Raw genomic sequence first — 18,354 nt, 5'->3', positions numbered from 1 at the left:
CCCCACCCTTGCTTCAGTTCCGGGGGGCAAGAATCCCAGACTACGAGTGTCCAGGGTTGCCGGGATCTGTGGGTTTCCTGCTAATGGGGTGAGGGGACCCGGGACGGATGTCCGGCATTCCCCCCTCCATGCCCCCAGGAGGGTAACCATCAGGGACGAGGTCTCCACTTTCTCCCATTTGACCCCTTTCGGGACCCTGAATGCCCCTTTTGGTGAGGTGTTGCTCTCCTCTTCTATTTGCACCCATAATTTATCTGACCTGTGGTGGTATAAGTCTAGTATTAGGGTTCCGATTGTGGCTTTATAGTAAAGATATAAGTCAGGGAGGCCTCCCCCTCCCCCCCCCCCCCCCCTTTGGACATTGGTTTGCTTAGGCTTTTGTAGCTGAGCCTCTTAGATCCTCCCCTCCATATAAAGCGAAGTATAAGACTTCTCAGTCTGTCAAAAAAGGTTTTCGGGGGGGGGGGGGGGGGGTTGCATGGTGCAGTTTGGAAAATATACAAAAGCCGTGGAAGGACATCCATTTTGACTGCGTTCATTCTACCGAACCATGACAGTGACCCCCTTGCCCATCCCTCCAGATCTTTTTTCAAGGTTGATAACAGGGGCTTGTAATTCAATTCATATAGTTGGGTTGGGTCGGATGGGATCTGAATCCCTAGATATTTAATTAAGTCACTTCCCCATTGGAATGGGAGAGCTGTGGCTATGTTCCTGGCTTCTTGTCGTGGGTTCGTAATGTTCAGAACTACCGACTTTTGGACATTTACTTTATAGTTGCTGAGCTTACCGAAAGTGGCAAACTCTTGCATGATATTGGGGAAGGCTATGCGGGGTTCGGTGACATACAGCAGGAGGTCATCAGCGTAAAGTGATAGTTTGTGTTCCTCCTTTCCGCTCCGTATTCCGCGTATTGATGGATTATTCCTAATGGCGTTCGCAAGTGCTTCCATGACTAGGATATATAACGTGGGGGATAGGGGACACCCCTGTCGCGTGCCATTCCCGACCTCGAAGGGAGTTGACAGCTTGCCATTGACCCTGACCTGTGCCGAGGGGCGATGATAAAGGGCAATTATCCAGACTATTGCTCTGGGGCCAAGTTCCACCTTCCGGAGGGTTGCTTCTAGGAATTTCCAACTGATTCTGTCGAACGCTTTTTCGGCGTCGACAGATAACAGACATAATGGGGTCCTTTCCTTTCTAGCCCGATCGATGAGGGCCAGGGTCTTTATGGAATTATCTCTTGCTTTCCTCCCAAGAACGAAGCCCACCTGGTCCCCATGAATAATTCGGGGAACTGCAGGATTCAATCTGGGGGGGGCGGTCACATAGACTTGCCGCGGTCCAGTCTGCGGTCACATAGACTTGCCGCGGTCCAGTCTGCGGTCACATAGACTTGCCGCGGTCCAGTCTGCGGTCACATAGACTTGTAGCTGGGGGGGGGGGGGGGGGGGGGGTGTGTCTGTCACAGTAATTTGTCACGTGGGGTTGGAAGGGGTATAATCCTGCCTCTGCAGGGAGGGGGAGGAGGTGAGCTGTGTCTGTTGTGAATGGTGGATCCTGTGTTATCTATATATAGGTATCACTGTACTTGTAGGGGGGAGGGGCAGGGGGTACTGTTAGTGTACTTGTGTGTGGGCACTGTATAGGGACACTGTGGGGGACTCTGGGGGGGGGGGGGGGTGGCATGTGTAGGGGGGGTACTGTGGAGAATGCTGTGGTTGGGGGGGAATGAGGGGGGCTACCTTGGAGGGCACTGTAGGGGTGACACTGTGGGGGGGGGGGGTATGTGTAGGGGGTACTGTAGAGGGCACTGTTTGTGGCTCCGTGGGGGGGGGGGGGCACTGGGAGGGTGGGGGTCGCTGTGGGAGGGGCACTATGAGGGCATGTGTGTGTGGGGAAATGTTTTGTTTTGCTTTACTTTAGAAGGGTGGGTGGGGGGGGGGGGGGCAGTAGGTAAGCTTGCAGTGGGGGGGGGGGGGGGCTGCAGGAGAGTTCTCTCTCGGCTCTCCCCAGCCCCTCTCCATTCACTATACACTGTGCTGCTGTTATACACTCATGGTTCACGATAAAATCCTACCATGAGTGTAAAGTGTCCCCTGGCCACAGCCCCTCTGATTATAGTATGCAGCAGGGGGCAGGGAGAGACTGTAGAGCAGTTCAATAGAGGTGGGCGTGTCATGGGCGGGGCTAGGACGTGAGCTGAGGGAGGCCATGAAATCCTGCCTTTTCATGCCTTACTGCCATCGGGAGCGCGCACACAGAAGAGGGAGAGCGCAGAGCATTGTGGGAAGGCAGCACAGAGGCGCCATCTTTGAAAGCTGCAGTGAAGATCAGATTCTAAAGTAAGAAACTGACATTCCAGCTGATCTGCCGGCCGGTTTGAGCCCCTGTATGCTGTGTTACTATCCTTACTGAAAGGGAAGCAGCAGCATTGTAAAAAATTTTTACCCTGTGTGGCCAGACAACCCCTTTAAGTTCTTGTATTAATTGGGTGAGGTGCGCGGTGTGGTCTTTTTTGATCCTTGCACTATGTGAGATGAAGACTCCTCTCAACACACACTTGAGGGTTTCCCATTTTAAAGAAGCAATTTTTTCCACCCAGATGTGCTAAATCGGCTTCTGCCTCATTGCAAGTTTTTGCCTTCCTCTGAGTCAACAAGAGGGGGTGGAAACAGGCTGAACTAGATGGATATGGTCTTCTCTCAGCCTAACCTACTAGGTTTCTTACTCTTTAGTAGGAACAAGAATAAGCCCCCCCCCCCCCACTCCTAAATTGTTCAGTCAGAGGGCTCATATACTCCCTCCCTGGGAAGTAGGGTGATAACATTAATCCTCCCCCAGCTTCACTGGAGGCTGCACAGGTAGAAAGCCGACTAAGGGGGGGCATTTTTCCCATCGCCAACTGGAGCTTCCAGCCCTTTTACACAGAAAGATAATCGCTCAAGCTGCCGAAGGACTGAAAGATTTAGCCATGGTTTTGCATAAAATTACATGCACAGATCACTTTATTTTCCTCATTAACAGCATGGACCTGTGCTTAGTGGGAGGGATTATCTGACCATCAGGATTCCATTGTTCTCCCCTGGCATCTGTTTGCCTTGCATAATCAATGAACTCATTGCCTAGGAAGGTAAACAAATCCATGGTGGAGGCTTTTGAAAGACCAATGTATTTAAATGAAGGAATTCAGTCTAGCAGTGGCTTCAAGAATGGATTTTGTGCAGGCTGAAATCCATCCTTGAAAAGAAAAGTGCACGACTTCCAGCGTTCACATGTAATCATTATCACTCACTTTTGGCCTTTTAAACAATTGTTACGTGTAAAAGGACCTTTAGACATTAAAGGAGATGTCCCGCGCCGAAACGGTTTTTTTTTTTTTTTTTAACCCCCCCCCGTTCGGCGCGAGACAACCCCGATGCAGGGGTTAAAAAAACCACCCGCACAGCGCTTACCTGAATCCCGGCGGTCCGGCGTCTTCATACTCACCTGCTGAAGATGGCCGCCGGGATCTTCTACCTTCGTGGACCGCAGCTCTTCTGTGCGGTCCACTGCCGATTCCAGCCTCCTGATTGGCTGGAATCGGCACGTGACGGGGCGGAGCTACACGGAGCCGCTCTCTGGCACGAGCGGCTCCATAGAAGACTGCTGAAGACCCGGACTGCGCAAGCGCGGCTAATTTGGCCATCGGAGGCCAAAAATTAGTCGGCTCCATGGAGACGAGGACGCTAGCAACGGAGCAGGTAAGTATAAAACTTTTTATAACTTCTGTATGGCTCATAATTAATGCACAATGTACATTACAAAGTGCATTATTATGGCCATGCAGAAGTGTATAGACCCACTTGCTGCCTCGGGACATCTCCTTTAAGAACTAAAGCTTTGCATGTTACTCCAACATCCAACAAGTGCTGCACCCTGAATATTGGGGCCTGGTATTTGAAAGAGTTAATATACCAATATCTAATAGCAAGCTTTAAAACCAAATGTTACATACGTTCTTGGGTTCATTATAGTACATTTACACAGGTCGACTGTCGTCTAAACAAGCACCCGAGCGGGTGACGTCACGGTTACTTGTTTGCGCTCATGCAGAATGTTTAGACAGGTAGATTACCACTGAAAATTGCTCACTTCTCGCTCAGTGCGTCACATTCTATGTACAACACTAAGCGGGCAGCGTTTAGATGCAACGAAAGGTGAGCGAACCAAAGAGGATTGTTATGCTGGTGGAAACTGAGTGACAAATGAGAAGTAAATAGTGCATGATGGCATTGTATTTAGATGTAAGGATTATCGCACGTTTTCATTCGTTTGAACGAATTTTATGCGACAATTGTTATGTGTAAATGGCCATTAAAGCCTAAGGGTAATTAAGGGTTAAGCTAAACACACAACAATAGCAGTTAAAACCTTTAAAGTACACAATTATATAAAAACAAATGATAACATGGAGTATACTGCATTATAAACTACGCTGGCGCTACTACAAATTTTCCCAACAGGGCATAAAAAGATGGGATCCGTATGATCTAGAAAAGCAGTCAAGGCAATACTGAAGAATGTAAAACAAAAACAAGAAAAAAAAATCATAATTAAGTCCTGGATACAAAAACTGTGCTAATTTCTAACTGAGTAACAGGAGCAATAGTTACACTTACCTATCTGTCCTGCCTTTACTTTAAACGGTACATCCAATTCACTCTAGAAGAGAAAAATAAAACCGCATTGTTGTGTCACTGTAAGCTACATAAAAGCTTTTAGACAATACTATCAATGAAACAGAGGATAATGGGTGCTACGGTACTATACCATGGGGGCTACCTAAGTACTTAAATGCTAGCATGCAGTGTACTGAAACAAAAACAGACACTCCCAGCTAATCAGGAAGAGTAAAAGATTACACACTGGGGCCCAGACTCCCCTAGTACTAAGGCAAGGAAGGTATCCTGGGAGATCTACACTCTACTGGGGCATCTAATTGCTACTAATCACTCCTCTCAGTCTAGCAAGAAGAGGGACCAACTACCCATGAAGACCAATGTTAGCGAGTCTATGGCTGTGATTGATCCATACATCTGCATGATCAAGTTGGTAACCGCTCCAATAGGGATAACCAATATTGCAGTAGACCACACCCTAAATCCATGAAGGCTCTGAAATCCACTTTTCTGCATATTATCTGACACTATCAGAATCCCCACTGGCGCTCTACACACGATTGGATGTCTGGTGGACCAGGGTTGATAAAGCTATTGGAATTTCGTTGATTGTTACTGCCTACCAGGATCGAGGAGTGCCGGACCTTCCCTTCCAGACACACCAGGGCGGGTTAGATCTCATTTTCTCACTATTGCATTTGACATTTAAACGGTCACAAGAACTCATTCTTTACTTTATCCCTGGAGCGCTGCCTTTAGCCGATTATTAAGTTCTCTGTAGAAACTGTAGTTTTATGCATTCTACCTTACAGGAAAAAAAGGCACGTTTTATCTCATGAAAATTAAAAAAAAAAAAAAGAAATCTACCAAAAAATATCTAACAGAAGTTTTATTAAATGCTGTAAAGTGGCACCACATGTAAGTGGAAAAAAACAAACAAAAAAACCCCCCACATGCGACAACTCAGCATGCTGGAACTTCACTGAGCCACAGTAGACTGAAAAAAAAAAGAAAAAAAAAAATCCTTGTACGTGCAAATATAAATTTATAGCTTTGTATAAACCAGGTCAAAATAACATGTAGTGTCAGCCTAAATGGTTGGAGGCAGCTTCTACTTACTCAGCTAGGGTTAAAGAGAATTTCATAGGACAATAAAACTGAGATCTGCACAATGTCTAAGTGCCAATGCAATTTTAGCAAGTGCAACCAGCACCGTAAAGCCATGTATTGAGAAGTAAAAAAAAAAAAGAAAAATGCAGGGCGTCTATGCACTTGATCATTAATATTAAAAAGCGTTCTCCGGTTACCGAAAACATTGCCCCTCTAGCTCAAACAGGTACTTACCCCCTCCTCCAATACGGAGTGCTGTAGTCCTACTGTGGTCCTGGAGTTGTTTGCTGCTGATCTAAAGACCCATTTAGATACAAAGATTAGCGCGCAAAAGCCGCCTTTTGAGCGATAATCTTTGTGTAACTGCGGTGACATCGTGAAGTTTTTGTTAAGCCGTCGCTCATCGTTGTCTTTCAGCGTGCTGAAAGAGCAGCAGTTATCAGGGCCCTAAATCTATGTGGCTGATAAGGGGTAAGCATTTCTCTTTGTTAATTTTGCACAGTGGGAGCCCTAGGGGCAATGTTGTGTTATAACCAGACGTCCGTAAATTGTATTTTTAGCAAACCACATCTTTAAAAAAAAAACAAAAAAAAAAAAAAAAAACACTCCCTGTTTATAAATCCACTTACTCAGTCACTGGTTATGGGTGCCTTCACATTTGTGATCACGATATCGCTGTGCTTTTTTATTTTTATGCAAATGTTAATAGGACTTTCTAAATGTTAAAAAAGTATCCCACAAAAATCGCAGAAGCACAAACTTGTGATTTTTGGACGATGCGTTTTAAACATTAGAAAGTCCTAATGACATTCGCATGATAAAAATGCAGCGATATTGCGATCGCAAGTGTGAAGGCCCCCTAAGCTGACCACTAAGGAGTATGCACGAGTGGCAGGTATACTCATACACTGGGAAAGCACTGCTACTGAGCCTGTGTCATCAAGGGCAGGGCCACAGCCATAACCACAGCCCTGCTCCAACAGCAGAGATCAGACATCTCTGATCAGTCAGTTAACCTTTTCCTATGCTGCCATCAACGCTGAGCGCAGCATAGAAAGGATGAGACTGATGGGGGAACCTTCCTCTGCTCTCGTCACAAGGAATCCATCTGATCAGGATCCATACCTCATATGGTCCGACAGACCATGGTGCTCTCAAAGACCCCTAGGCTTTCTATTGACATTCCCTCTTGCTGGTACCTACTCTGGTATTCCCCAACATCTGCCTGTGGCCTATTATTTCAAAGGCTAATGCGCTGGTTTATGCAGTACATAAGTAAAAACAATTAAAAAACACTACGAAAAAAATGTGTTAGGGAAGAAAAAATATTTTTTTTTTTTAAAAACTATTAATTTTAATAGAGTACCAAGAGAAAATAACACTTATTTGGTATCAGCATGACCAGAACAACCTGTATAATAAAAAGGGTCCATAATAAAACACAGAGTAGGGACATAAATGCCCGAAACATGTAAGAAGTTGTTATAGGGACCTTTTTTACTGTCATTTTATTCTACAGCATCTTGGACTCAATCGAGTTGGTGTTTTTTTATACTATGAAGTACTGGATGAACATTTTTTTAAATTTGCTCATCATTTTGAAGCAAGGCTCTGGAATAGGCAAACACTGCTGTAAAAATTATCCAGGTAGAGGCGATAACCCTGGTGCAGTAGTGGGGGCACCAATTCCCATACAATTTTTCCTGTAGTTCCCAGGACAGGAGCACAGCAGGAACTTTAGTTTTTATGTGATTTACACTGACAGGATCAGACACTACACCGAATACACTGACTGAACTAAGGCCACCCTTACACATTAGTTTTCTCTTGACTATAACATTCCCACCGATATCAATGACGCCTCGCAGACATGTGCTCAAACTCAGATTTTCAAGCACTTTCTGCTCCATTTTCTGCATTTTACGCACCTCATTAATGATGGGTTGTGCTAAAAGCCGCTGTCGGAGTCAGGAAACTGTCTCTAAAAACCAAAGTGAAATCGCAGCACTTTGCCAAGACCATGTGTGAGAGTGGTCCAACAATACACACTTTACTGATTACACTAATATACTGATCTCACTACACTGCCTATATTAACACAGATGGCTACATATTTTTTTGGGACTTCATTGTCTTCTCAGCCCTTTCTCCAACCACCGACATCATGCTTCTCTGGTTAGAGAGACGGCTTGCATTGGTAAATAGCGCAAACTCCAGCCGCTGCGCTCTGGTGCGTCAGTCAGTGCTGATTGACCCATCACAGTGATCATTGGAACAAGTGATAGTTTTATGAGAAAAGATTCAATATAACTTGGTTTATTCATTTATATCTCTGCACAGCCTAAGCTTTTTTTAATTCAAATATTTATTGAATTTTCCTCGTCCAAAGACGTTTAAGTAACAATACAAAACACTTAAACATATCCCAAATAGTCTCTCACGCGCCACGAGGATAAGTCCGCTGTGCTCTTGATCCACTCTTCTTGTTTACGAGGATTTTCCATGTGTTGGTCCGTAGCATGCTTATTAATTAATTCCGTGACCATGGTGACGCTATTCTTTCTCCCTCTCCCAAACAATTGTTTTAGTACATTTACCATCTTAGTTTCTGAGTAAGCCCGAGCCAATTAGACCAAAGGTATGGAGCCATTTAAGCCATATATCGTAAAACTTTTGTGGCATTTTTCTCTTGCAATAAACGCTTTTCTCCCACATTAAAATTTGTATGACTTTGTTTTTGAGTTCATTCAAATTGGGGGGAGTTTCGTCCAGCCAGTGTTGCGCTATTAGTTTTCTGGCCAAATATAGAATTCTGGCTATCGCTAGTTTTTCGTTTTCATCTAAAGGTACGTCATCTACATATCCTAGGATACATACCAGTGGAGTGTGCTCTAGAGTTACCCCATACACATTATGGATTAGTTCACACACTTCTATCCAATACCTCTTTAGTTTTGGACATCTCCACATCATGTGTATTAGATCTGCTGTTTGGGTTTTACATTTATTACATGAGGGAGACTCTCTCAGGCCTATATTATATAAGAACAATGGCGTTCGTTATACTCTGTGTAGTAAGTACAATTGTGAGAGTCTGTGGGATTCACTTAGGGAGAGTCTAGGTGTCGCCAGTAGAATCTCATCCCATAAGGATTCCTCTATTGGTCCAACGTCTCCCTCCCATTTGCTCTTTGTTGCCAGGGGATACCGTTCGCCTATTTTGCTCTGTATGCATGTGTATAGCTGTGATATTTTCCCCCTTGTGTTGGTCGCAGTGCCTATGATATCTGCTGGTGGGAATTTCTTTAGCTCAGTATCTTTAAGCCCCACTTCTGCCTGATAGGCATGCCTGAGTTGGAGAAATTTGAAGAACTGTGTGTGTGGTAGGTCAAACTCTGCACGCAGTTGCTCAAACGACTTCATGTCTGTTGTCACTATCTGTGTTACTCGTCTGACCCCCTTATCCTTCCATATCTGGAAGGCTTTCAATTTGTTTAGTTCTTGTAATTTTGGATTATCCCAAATTGGTGTATATATCGTGTGGACATTGGTCTCTGTGATCTCTTTTACTCTCCACCACACCCTATGTATCAGGGCCAAAGTCGGTAAGTTCTAGTCGTTGGTTTTAAATTTAGTGCTCTCCAGAGCTTCGAATAAGTGTGCATTTTTAAAGTATGTCTTTAGGAGTCGAAAGCCCCCGTCTTGTGTGTCTTCTGATTCCCACCCTCTAAGATGTTGCATCTGCGATGCTAAGAAAAAGGACATGGGGTTGGGTAGTGCCAATCCGCCCTCTCCTTTCGAGTTATGTAATATCTCCAGTTTGATTCTGGGTCCTTGCCCTCTCCAGATTAGATCCCTATATATTCTATTTATTTTATAGAAGTACTTTTGTGTGATCCAATGTGGTGAGTTGTGAAGAATATATAGTAATTGTGGCATCCGGATCATTTTAATCAGGTTTACCCTTCCTATTATTGATAGTGGTAGTTTGCGCCAGACCTCCTGTTTTCCCTGAATTTAATTATTAATGGGTCTAGATTTAGTGTCCCGTATTCGTGTACTCTTCTCGAGACCCTAACTCCTAGATATGTGATGACTGGCTCACACTTCATAAGGGTTCTATTTCCTTCCATTACCATGTTAGGCTCATCTATAGGTAGTATTACCGATTTGTTACAGTTAATAGGGAGTCCCAAGAATTCTCCGTACTGCCCAATCAAGGGCATCGCGGTGTCTAAGGACTCTTCTGGGTCTCCTAAAAACAGAAGCAAATCGTCTGCGTACAGCGCTACTTTTTCTTCTACTTGATCACGTTTAAATCCAGCTATTGTCGGGTGGGTTCTCAGTATGCTGGCTAGAGGCTATATTACCAGTGCAAACAGAAGCGGGGAGAGCGGACAGCCCTGCCTTGTTCCCCTTTTCAATGGGAAGGGCTCTGAACAACTACCATTTACCGTCACGTAGGCCTGCACTTTGGTATATAGTAATTTTACAGAGTCAATAAAGGACTGACCGAAACCCATTTTTTACAGCACTTCCCACATGAATGACCATTCTACGCTATCAAAAGCCTTAGCAGCGTCCAGTGAGCATATCACTCTCCACCCCTCGTTATCTGCAGGGAATTTAAGATTGAGGTATAGTCTTCTTATACTAGTTGCTGTTGATCGTGTAGGGATAAATCCATTTTGGTCGGGGTGTATCAGGGGTTCGATCACCCTAGTGAGTCCATTGGCTAAGACCTTTGCTAGAATTTTTAGGTCTGTGTTTAGTAGTGAAATGGGTCTGTATGAATCTGGTGATAGGTGGTCTTTCCCTAGTTTCGGGATTATTGTGATTACCGCATTCCGCATAGACGGTGGTAGTTCTGTCCGTTGTAAGGCCTCTGAGTGTACCTCAAGCAGTCTTGGTAGTAGTAGGTCTGCATATTGTTTGTATATCTCCACTGGGAGTCCATCATCTCCTGGCGCTTTATTGTTATTTAGTGATTCTAGAGCTTTTACCATTTCTTCTACATCTAATCAGGGCATCTAGATATTCTTTTTGTTCATTTGTTAATTTTGGTAGCTTAATATTTGCCAGATATTGATTGATCTGTTTTTTTGTTTTGCAGAGGTTAGAGGAGTATAGTGATTTGTAATATTGCTTTATTGTTTCCCTAATTGCATCCGGGTTTGTCTCTATTATGTCCTGATTGTTTTTTATCCCGACAATATATGTGGTACCCCTTTGTGCTCTTGATATTATGGCTAGCATGTGTCCTATCCTTTCACCTTCCTCGAAGAAGGATTGTTTTCTGAATTTGTTTTTGTGCGCTGTGGTTTCCAAAGCATAAAGGTTTAGGGCCTCCTGGTCTACCCGCCACTGCCTAAGTGTTGCCGCTGTGCCTGCTGCCACATGTCTAGTTTCACTACCCATTAATTTTCCCTTTAGTTTATGGCCCTTTTCTCTATGCATTCTTTTGGCCTGCGTAATCCGCTGTATAGAATGCCTCTGAGATAGGCTTTCATGGCCTGAGGGGCTATATAAATAAAATCACTCTGCTCAGCCCCTCTTGCTCTATAATATGATGCCTGCGGCTTGGACAGCTTGTTTGAGGTGACAGATTCCCTTTAAAAAGCATTTCCCAAGCTATTTTTATTTTTCATGATCTCACACCTCAGGATACATCATTAATAGTTGAACATTTGGGGTCCATCTCAGGACCTAAACCCATCTGCTGTTCAAGTGCCCACTGTGACTGGCAAAACACAGGATACAAAGTGGAAGCAGACCTGTGTAGTGGCCAGCGCTGGTTATTGCAGGCACCCCTCTCAAAGATTTTAATGTGAGCTGCACCTGCAATTTGCTGCGCCATCCACTCCAGTGTTAGAGCAATCTGTGTCGGCTCTGTACCTTTTGTTTTGCTGGTGACAACAGGGACTTGAACAGCTGGGGTCCCGAGAATTGGTTCTCAAACAATCCACTATTGATGTCCTATCCTGAAGTTAGATAATCTATAAAAAAATAGCTCGGAAAATCCTTTTAAGCATTATTCTGGACAGTTTGAAAACAAAACGATAGCCAAAAAAGGTCACGTACAGCAGCCTTAACATTTTAAGACATGGAAAATAGATGAATATGAAGTGCAAATTTACAGAATTTTCCAATACAGAAATTAGCACATTGTTTTTGCTCCACTTAAAATTAAAAAAGGTAAAAGGGTATAAAAAAAAAAGAACCAACCAAAAAACTAATGGATATACATAAATATATACACATAAGTTATCAAAATACTCACAAGGGCATTTTCACGAATCTTCAAGTTTTCAAGCGAAACATTTCCTTTAAGAGCAAGAAAAATATATATGTATCAGTTACAAGTAACTTCACATGAGCAACAAAGACACTTGAGATAAAACAGTTGATCAAACCCTTGTACACTTGAGGCCGGGTGCACACTATGCTTTTGTATAGTAGCAAACACATTTTGTTACTTTTATTTGGTTGAGAAAGGCCCGATGTCCAGGGGCCGAGGGAAGATCCGCAATTCAAGCCGCCCATTGAGAAGCATTGGCGTCCGCACCTGAATTAGAGCATGCGGATTGGTTTTGCCGATCTTTTGATGTGTGAAACAAACCACAGCACGCTCCATTTCACTGTGGATCCCACAGGCACGGCTTTCATTGAAGTCAATAGAAGCCATATGATCTGTGGCTCATCAGCAGTTGACACTGCAGACAGGCCACAAATTCCACGGGAAGAGCAGGAGATTTTAAAAAAATAAAAAAATTGTACTGCTTATGTCAGACGGCGAGCTGTGCAGACCATCTGCAATACAATATGTCCCGGGAGAATAGAGATCTTCGCGGATGCCACCACCTGCAAACGCAGGGTCGGATTCCACTGCGAGCTCTTACATGTGGAATCCAACCCGCCCATAGACTTGAGCTCAAACTCATTTGGTACATTTAGCAAATCTCCCCTATATTAACATAATTGGCTTTTCAAAAATGCAGTACGTTCTGGGCAAAAAAAAAACCCAGAACACTGCAGACATTTTGTAGGAGTTTTTGTGGTAAGTTGTAAACGCAAAAAAAAAACAAAAACAACACACCCATGTGAACCCTTAGGCTTTGTTCACATCAGATGGGGTCTCCTTTTGGAGCCTCAATCATTGATTTACATCAAAATCTCAGACCCAATAGCTCTGCATGCAGTGCCATTTAGTTCATGGAAATGCCGAAGTGCATAACACCCCAGGACAAAACCAGAGATAGTTCATAGGTCCTGTTCTGTACCGTTAGGATCCAGCATGCGACATTTTTGCAGCAGTTGGGTTCCTAGGACGCAGCTGAACGAAGGGCTGTCTTACTGATCGAGTCCTTAGATTTTACCAGAACCCAACTGACAGCAACCTAACATGCCAACAGATACAACATTACCAAGTGTCAGTGACAAGGACAGAAAAGGGATTACTTTGCTCTGCCCATTCTACTACACCTGCTCACCCATCATATGTTGCTTTAGGAAAGCCCTTGATTATATACAAATAGAAGTATTCCAGGGACATCAGGGAACTTAGCAGCTTATGAACACTTTCTTGCATAGTGTTCTGTAGCATCACCTGGCCTAGCAAGGCAGCACAGAAATAGAAATAAAGCAGACATTATAGCAGCAATACATCATCTAGTCAACCAACTTTTTAGAACCTGAAGTCTAAAAATACATCGGGTACGGCTGAAAGACAATATTAACTTTCACTTGTTTGTTGGTAGATGAGGCGGGAAAGCATATATGTGCCAAAGTCATCATACTTCTATACTGGAGGAGGCCAAGATTCATTTCCTCTTCACTTACTCAAAGGAGTTCTTGAGTTGATAAATGGATATTGACAGAAATTCTCATCAGCCGTGGCCTAGAATAGGACAGTAGGGCAACTCCAAAAAGGGCTCAATGTCCACGGGTAGAATTTAATTATAAATCAGCGCGGGAGATCCACAGAGATGCATTAGCCTCCGCAGGACAATTTAATGCATGTAGGTGTGATTTCTATTTTTCCCCGGTGTGCGAGTTGCACACGCGGGAAGAAATTGTAGCATGCTCCATTCTTCTGCAGATGATCCCACAGGGACAGCATTCATTCAAGTCAATGCAAGCCATCATATCTGCGACACAGCCACAGCTGTCATTGTGGCTGTACCGCGGATCTGTGGGAGAGCAAGAGATTAAAAAAAAAAAAAAAAAAGTACGCCGCCAGCGTTCTGGGCGCATCCACCGGGCAGAAGGAAAAAAAAAAAAAGATTTCGCAGCAACGGAGGATAGCACCCAGCGTCCGGACAGGTGAGTAAATGTCATTTCTGGCCTCATGGCTGCGGGCACAGGTGCAAACCACTGCGTTCCCGTTGACATGAGGCCTAAAACTGAATAAATTCAGTGCAACTGAATTTTCATCTTTTCCGCTAAAGGGGTTGTCCAAAATAATATTTTCGTTAAAATCAGGTCCCCATAGGAAAAACAAACAAACAAAAACAAAACAGCTAATAGTCATCTCTCCTGGCCCCTCAAGTCCCTTGTCGGCAGCTGGTTTTTTCACCCCTTTATTCTCTAATCTTTCAAACTGAAATTTCCAGGTTCAAAGAGCAGCAATGGAAGAGACCACAACTAACCTTTTCATGACCAAGGGTCATTGATGCACCTGTGTCCAGGTAACATTCTGCAGTTCTCGTATCCTTAGGCCTCCCTCACACAGGTCTTTGCAGAAACGCAGCGTTTTTCAACGATGCATTTACTGCGGTTTCAGCAGCGTTGTCATACATTTTTGAAAACGTTTTGGCTGTGTTTTTAGCACCGCTGAAAACAAAAAATTTACACTCACCTAGCTGGTGCTGTTGGGGTCCCTGCTGCTATTCTCTGGAGCTCCGTGTAGGCTGCCAGGCACATGTCATGACCGACAAAGCATCTATTGCTATTAACGGGGATTGTAGTCCTTCCCTCCAGCAAGAGATTGCTTTGATTGGCTGAGGCCACTGAGTGTCAGCTGGCTCAGCCAATAACACCCAGAGCTGGATGCACCAATCACAGCCAAAAATCATCAGGACAGGTCATCAATAGTTGATCGGCCGGGGTCCATTGCACAGGATTGCAACGAGGAGCTCAGCAGAGGCATGCTGTCAGCTCTGCAAATACAGAAGTTGGAGCGGAAGCCTCTGCACTGACCTTCGTGTAGTGGCTGGCGCTTGTAACTGCAGGCATAGCTCTCAATGAAATCAAAATTGCATTTTGTAAAATAGTATCATTTTAGGGTTAATATAAATGGTATGAAAAGTGGGTTTGTTTGTTTGTTTTTTTAAGCGGATAAGGAAAAAATTCTACAATTGTTTTTTTGGATTTCATTTTCAGCGTGCAAAATAAACGCGACATTCTCTGGGTCAGGACGATTATGGGTGAATGCACACGGGCAGAACTTCCGCAGTGGGATTTACTGCAGTATTTCCAACCGTGCACGCTGCCATAGAATTGCATTCGTTTATGCAATCCTATGCAGATGTCCGATTTGACTGCATGGTAAAAAATCGTGGCATGTCCCATTTCTGTGCGAGCCTCACAGAGGCTCGCACTGAAACGTCACCGCTGACGCACCAGCTCTGCTCTGCGCATGTGCCGGATGGCCGGCAGCCAGCACATAGCAGGGCAGAGGAGGAGACACCGCAGGCGGTGAGCCCGCGAGTCACTGCTGGTGCACGGGTCGCATCCCGCTGCGAGAATTCTCGCAGCGAGATACGACCTGGCCGTCTGCTTGAGCCCCCTAGAAGATTCCAAGTATATACATGTTTTGCCATTTTTGTACATTAAAAACAGTTAAAGGGGTTGTCTCGCGGCAGCAAGTGGGGTTATACACTTCTGTATGGCCATATTAATGCACTTTGTAATATACATCATGCATTAAATATGAGCCATACAGAAGTTATTCACTTACCTGCTCCGTTGCTAGCGTCCCCGTCGCCATGGATCCGTCTAATTCTGATGTCTTCTTGCTTTTTTAGACGCGCTTGCGCTGTGCGGTCTTCTTCCTGGTAAATGGGGCCGCTCGTGCCGGAGAGCTGGTCCTCGTAGCTCCGCCCCATCACGTGTGCCGATTCCAGCCAATCAGGAGGCTGGAATCGGCAATGGACCGCAGAGCCCACGGTGCACCATGGGAGAAGACCCGCAGTGCATCGTGGGTGAAGATCCCGGCGGCCATCTTGGTGAAGGAAGACGTCGTAGAGCGGGGATTCGGGTAAGTAATAATTAAAAAAAAACAAAAAAAAAAAAACACATCCTTTGGGGTTGTCCTGCGCTGAACGGGGGCCTATGGAAAAAAAAATAACCCGTTTCGGCGCGAGACAACCCCTTTAAGGATTTGCTTTGGTGCCGCTACATTGCAAGAGACATAACATTTTTTACTTTTCCCATTAACTGAGCCATATTATAGCTTTCTTTTTGAGGTACAAGCTCTAGTTTTCATTTATGCCAAGTTTTTGGATTACATTTTGGTAACTTTTATTCCATTTTGACTAGAGGCAAGATTAATAAAATTCCCAATCCTGGTGCGATTTGTTGATACCAAATGTAAATAGTTTTTTCTTTGACAACTTTTTTTCTTTTTTAATTGTTGCATTCAAAAATCTTTTTTTTTTTCCTTAATCAAAAAGGTACTGTGTAAGGGTTTCTAATTTTTGCAGGACAAGTTGTACATTTTAAATGTCAGCATTTGTTGATCCATACGACTTCTTAATATCGCTTTCTATTCTATTTTTTGTAAGGCGATTTAGGCAAAATTTGCCATTTTCGCGATGTCTTCAACAATTTTACATGTTAAACAAAACCCACATAAAACAGTACAAACACAGGGATGGCTTTGTAAACGTACACACACGACTTGTGCACTACAAGACGCACAAATCTCACAAATATGAACCCCATTTTTATTTGGCTGGGGTCATACACATCAGCAATGATTTCCTGCATGTCACCGCGATGTAAGAAACAAATTGCAGCATGTCTTATCTTTCTATGTGCTCTCCCTATTGCAGCGACCATTGTATTCAGTGGGGCCGGCGACAGCATCGCACCACGCACTAGGTGCACGCGATTCGATGAGGTCTCCCATTGAAGACAATGGTTAGCTGCGCCAGAGGATGGCTACATCCCTTAAGTGATGGGAGACTGTTTTTACATAAAAAAGGTCTCTCATCCGCGAAGATTTCACATGGATGGCGAGCTCAATATGGGGCTGTGATTCATGGCACAATATCGCGCTCGCCTGTGTAAAGTTAGCCTAAGGCTGGGTTCACATGGGGCAGATTTGCCTTGAAAATTCGATCCGGAATTTTGCCGCGGCAAGTCTGCCTGCGGCCGCTAATCCCAAGATTAGCCAGCCATGTGGACGAGATTTCTCAGAAATCTCGTCCACACGGGACGGCAAATCCGCTGCGACAAAGTCGGCATTGCGGCGCGGATCAGACGGCCGCAGCATGCTCATTCTTTTTCTCTCTCCGCTGCGGCCGCACTCTCCTCTATGGGAGCGCCGGCCGCAGCAGAAGAGCGAGTGGCCAGGCCGCTTCAAAACCTGCGGCTAAGTGCCGCGGGTTTTGAAGCAGCGCTTCCCCAGGCGGAAATCTCACGGTTTTTCACTGCGGCCAAACCGTGAGATTTCCGCCGGGTTTCCGATGTGTGGGAACCTAGGCTTAGGAGGAAAGGTGGGATTCTGACTTTTGATTGTGTTTTTTTTTTTTAAATAATATACTTCAATACTTTAGTACTGCATTGTATTATAAAGCCTAGAGGCTGAATGTCATACAGCACCGTAGCAGAAAGACCCGGAGGCCATCTTAAAACATTCAGCAACCCATCAGGACTCCGCAATCACATTAGTGTGACCGTGACATAAATCAGCTGTTTCACCAGTCCCCGCTGTTACAGCTGGAGTCAAGCTGTCTAGTGACAGAGAGTTCTCCGCTCCTACTGGCACGGGAGACCTGTGTTAGTATTTGAATGCATTATCATAAAGGCGTTTACATCAGAATTAGACCCCTTAAGGACTGCTGTAGAAAGGCTTATAGGTAGTCGTTAAAGGTTTAAAGACAAGATCGAAGTTGGAGAAAGCTTGAACCTACCGTTTCGACAATGCCTTTGTACAAAAGTACTCAGAGTTCTGCTCCTAAAACTTGTTTCTCCCACTAGGGATGAAAAGCACATGATTTGATCACATCCTACCTCATCCCTAACCCTACTACTAGGTTTATCCTAGCCCTAACCCTACCACTGGGTTTATCCTAGCCCTAACCCTACCACTGGGTTTATCCTAGCCCTAACCTATCCCTTCAACCTTTCACTGACCACCGACATCTTACATTCTTTGTACTTTCAATAATTGTGTTTTTAAAGAATACAGATATAGAATGTCAACAATATGACAATAGAGCTGACAGAATAACCAACATAGCGACACAATGTAAGTTCCCATACTAGCCTGGTAAAAGCTGTACAAACTAGTCAACATTAGACACGCAAAGTAGAGACAAGACATACCCAAGTGTGGGAAGGAGTAATAATGGCG

At 44.4% G+C, this 18,354-nt stretch overlaps 1 protein-coding gene across 4 annotated transcripts in view; it reads right to left on the bottom strand.

The window, feature by feature from the left end:
• VPS13C (vacuolar protein sorting 13 homolog C) overlaps positions 1–18,354 on the bottom strand; it is a 247,933-nt gene that overhangs the window by 214,081 nt on the left and 15,498 nt on the right. For all 4 annotated transcript variants that reach the window (XM_066592326.1, XM_066592327.1, XM_066592328.1 and 1 more), the window contains exons 2-3: positions 12,055–12,098; positions 4,665–4,707 (exon numbers count right to left, since the gene is read on the bottom strand). In XM_066592326.1, the coding sequence (XP_066448423.1) occupies positions 4,665–4,707; positions 12,055–12,098 (87 nt within the window). The remainder of the gene's footprint in view (positions 1–4,664; positions 4,708–12,054; positions 12,099–18,354) is intronic.

This window comes from Eleutherodactylus coqui, chromosome 2 (assembly GCF_035609145.1).
Source record: "Eleutherodactylus coqui strain aEleCoq1 chromosome 2, aEleCoq1.hap1, whole genome shotgun sequence".
In the NCBI taxonomy this organism is placed as follows: domain Eukaryota; kingdom Metazoa; phylum Chordata; class Amphibia; order Anura; family Eleutherodactylidae; genus Eleutherodactylus; species Eleutherodactylus coqui.
The sequence above is the reverse complement of the archived record's forward strand: the minus strand, read 5'-3'. Positions and strand labels throughout refer to the sequence as shown.